Genomic DNA, 3227 nt, shown 5'->3' with positions numbered 1-3227 from the left:
TAAATATGTGTAAATAACTTTGTAAACATCTTATTATTTTGAGACAATGTGTAGAAGAAGGTGGTCTTTGAGTCCCCACCTGACCATACCACTGCGATGATGTGTCAAGTTTAGTCCAGAGACTAAACTCAGGCTAACTGATGCACAGCTATGAATGAGCGTCCCAACCTGTGGGCAGCTGTAGTACAGTTGGCTGAACTGAAAACTCCACATAATACCCATTGAAACATTTCACAGCTGCTCATAGAAATATGTCAGAGACATACTATGGAACAGTTTTCCCACGTGACAAGAAAGAAAAAAAATACATATTGCTTCTTAGATAATTTCAGTCTTTGTGTGCATGTGTGTAACTATACAACTCATGCTTTAGATTAAAATAAAAACACAATATAACTCAAGAAACTGTTGTCCATTGCCCCAACAGTTATAAAATTGGTTTCAATTAGTGACCTTCATTCGCATTATTTATTATTAACATTTGAAATGCATATCAGCATCAAGAATCAATAATCATTTTCATTTTAAAGAATATTGTAACTGTGGTCATCAAAATAACAAATAACAAATATCAGTTATTCTGTAGTATTCCAAAAATAACCAATCTGCAGCTTCTTTGCACATGCATAACAAGGTTGGCGTACCTTATAGAAAAATAATGGCGGTCAAAATGGTTTAATGGATATAAAGGAATAGTTGAACATGATCTCAAATTACTCCAGCTTGATTCAGCAAGATTTCCCTTTTTTGGCACATTGCTGTCATCAGCCTCCAGAACTTTACAATCCACAAAATACAGAATTTAAATCTTTTTAAAAATAGCACAAAATAAAATATTCCTGTTCACTTGTTAAATTTATTCAAATGGCCCAAAAAAGTTCCTCACAATGTAAAATGCCACCATGCACCACATCTGCAGTTAAGGTCAATGTTAATCAAGATGTCTAGGAGTATACAAATCCACAATCACCTTTCAAAGTCACTATATACTTTTGTGTGTACAAAGTCCTGTGAAGCATATCATCAAATGAGCACTGAACATATCTGGCATCTCAGTGCTACTTACTTATTCCTGAGGAAACCCTTTTTCTAGAAAGTGCACATGTTTGTGGCATCGCATTTAGCAACTGCACAATTCTGAGATGGATATTTTACTTTGCAATGCAAGCATTTGTCATCCAAGCGGTCCATTCATGTGATGTTAATGCATCGATGCGAGCAGCCTTTGTCTCTGCGCTGGGCGGTAACCTGCTCGTTTAGACGTGGGAGTATGAGTTGGCATCGCTGCTTGGAATTAGATTGGTGCTCTGTGGTAAGAAATCCGAAAGAGAGTGAAGATAAAATAGTCGATTTCGGAGGGATTTCTGTTGGACAGCTAACGTACGACAAAGTATGTACATTTTCCACACCCCATAGTGTTTATGGACTCGATATTGTTTAATACAGCAATACAATGTAAAATACAAAAAATATTTAATGTTGGACAGTAACTGCCACTGTTGAATATATGGTGTGGTTCTGTGTGTGAATTGCATATTTGTGTCTAATCATGCTGCCATGGACACCTACCTACATGACAAAATGGGAGGAAGAAAACACCCCTGGATTCATAATGACCATCTTATTCTATTAGCTTATAAGCATTGGTACACTTACACATGGCATGGCTCTAAGTGTGGGACTGTCTGCTGCAGCTTCAATTATGATTTACAATTTATTTATAGTTCTCTCATATGCTGCCTGTTTTTCCTTCATCTAATTATTAAAACATGCATCACTTGATCTAAAACAAGACCCAAACATAAATTAATATACTTTAGGCCTCAGAAAATGAAAGTAACATGAACATAATAAGCCTAATGTGAAGTGGACAGTTTATATTTATTATTTCACTTTTGTAGAATTTGTTTTAGAAATGTTTAGTTAGATAAGTTTGTGAATGGTTATATTTAGATCAAATGTTATGTTGTACATAATATGTTACAGTTGGCAACATACCCATGTATAACATAAAAAATGAAAATGTTTGGTAAAGAAGAGATGATATAATCTGATATAATATGTTTGTAAAGTTATACTTCCCTTAAGGCCAGGATTATGTATATGGGCAGTACATCTCATTCAACATTGCTCTATATTTGTATCATTAGCAAAAAGGTTGCAAATGGCCACAATTGATAAAATACAGTCTGTATCTGTTTACAATTATCATGTAAGAAGACTGGAATAGCAGCAAATCCCAAAAGTTCTTTTTTAACCAAATACTTAAGGTGAAAAGTCCTGAAAGTAGAAAAATGCACGGACACATGCACCACACAGCAGGTGGTGTTTTGACATTCAACAGATGTGAGAGAGTTAAAATGTCCACACTTTAAACCTATAAATTACACTCCTCTACAGTCATCTGTTAAAAAATGACATATTCCACAAAACGACTATGTCTATTCCATGTTTGTTTCTTCAAGCTTGGTGTGCAGTAATATCTCAACCTGGGATATCAATTAAATATATTCAACTATTACTCAGTATTAGTTCTGCTGGATCTCTTTCACTACTTTTTGAAACAGTACTTTTTCAAACTAATCTAGTTAAATCGATAACTAATGTACTATATCTACATATGTATATATATATATAAAGTCTTTCAGCATTTTAAACAGTCATACAGTAAAACATTACAGCATTATACCACCACGTTCTAAAGCCATCAATGTTGTGCGGTGTGCAGCAGGGCCACCTCCCTCCCCGTGCGCTCAGACCTAGCTACATGTCCATCAGGTCCTTCAGAGCTCTCTCTATGTTCATCCGATGCCCCACCCTGGTGACCCCCAGGTCCACCAGGTCGTCCTTCTGCAGCGACGGCAGGTGGCTCCCCTCGATGTCGTTGTCCAGGAAGGCGTCCTTGTGCTCCGACAGGTTCAGGTGGTCCAGCCAGTCGGCCACGTCCTCCTTGCTCCAGAGGACCAGGGGCTTGGAGGCGAAGGGCTTATTGGAAGAGGCGGAAGGCGACGACAGCAGGGGCGAGGACGAGCGGGAGATCCCCGAGCCCAGAGGCGGAAGCGCGTAGAGGTCGGCCAGGGCGGACGAGGAGGGGGAGGAGGAGGAGGTGTTAGGGGGATGCCTGTGGCCGGCGTCAGGGGGAGGGGAGAGGCTCGGGGAGGGGGACCTTTGGTTGGAACCGGAGAGCGCGCTGGAGTTGGTGATGACCTCTTGGCACGAGAGCGACG

The 3227-nt window shown here is 39.4% G+C and overlaps 1 protein-coding gene across 1 annotated transcript in view; it reads right to left on the bottom strand.

Moving 5' to 3' along the window:
* Positions 1–1438: 1438 nt before the first annotated feature.
* LOC130389137 (SH3 and multiple ankyrin repeat domains protein 2-like) overlaps positions 1439–3227 on the bottom strand; it is a 33910-nt gene continuing 32121 nt past the window's right edge. Inside the window, exon 26 of the mRNA XM_056598808.1 lies at positions 1439–3227. This exon is cut by the window's right edge and continues 68 nt beyond it. Coding sequence (XP_056454783.1) covers positions 2764–3227 — 464 coding nt within the window. The 3' untranslated portion in view covers positions 1439–2763.

The sequence above is a fragment of the Gadus chalcogrammus genome, chromosome 9, assembly GCF_026213295.1.
Source record: "Gadus chalcogrammus isolate NIFS_2021 chromosome 9, NIFS_Gcha_1.0, whole genome shotgun sequence".
NCBI classification, from domain to species: domain Eukaryota; kingdom Metazoa; phylum Chordata; class Actinopteri; order Gadiformes; family Gadidae; genus Gadus; species Gadus chalcogrammus.
This window is presented reverse-complemented; position numbering and strand designations above follow the sequence as displayed.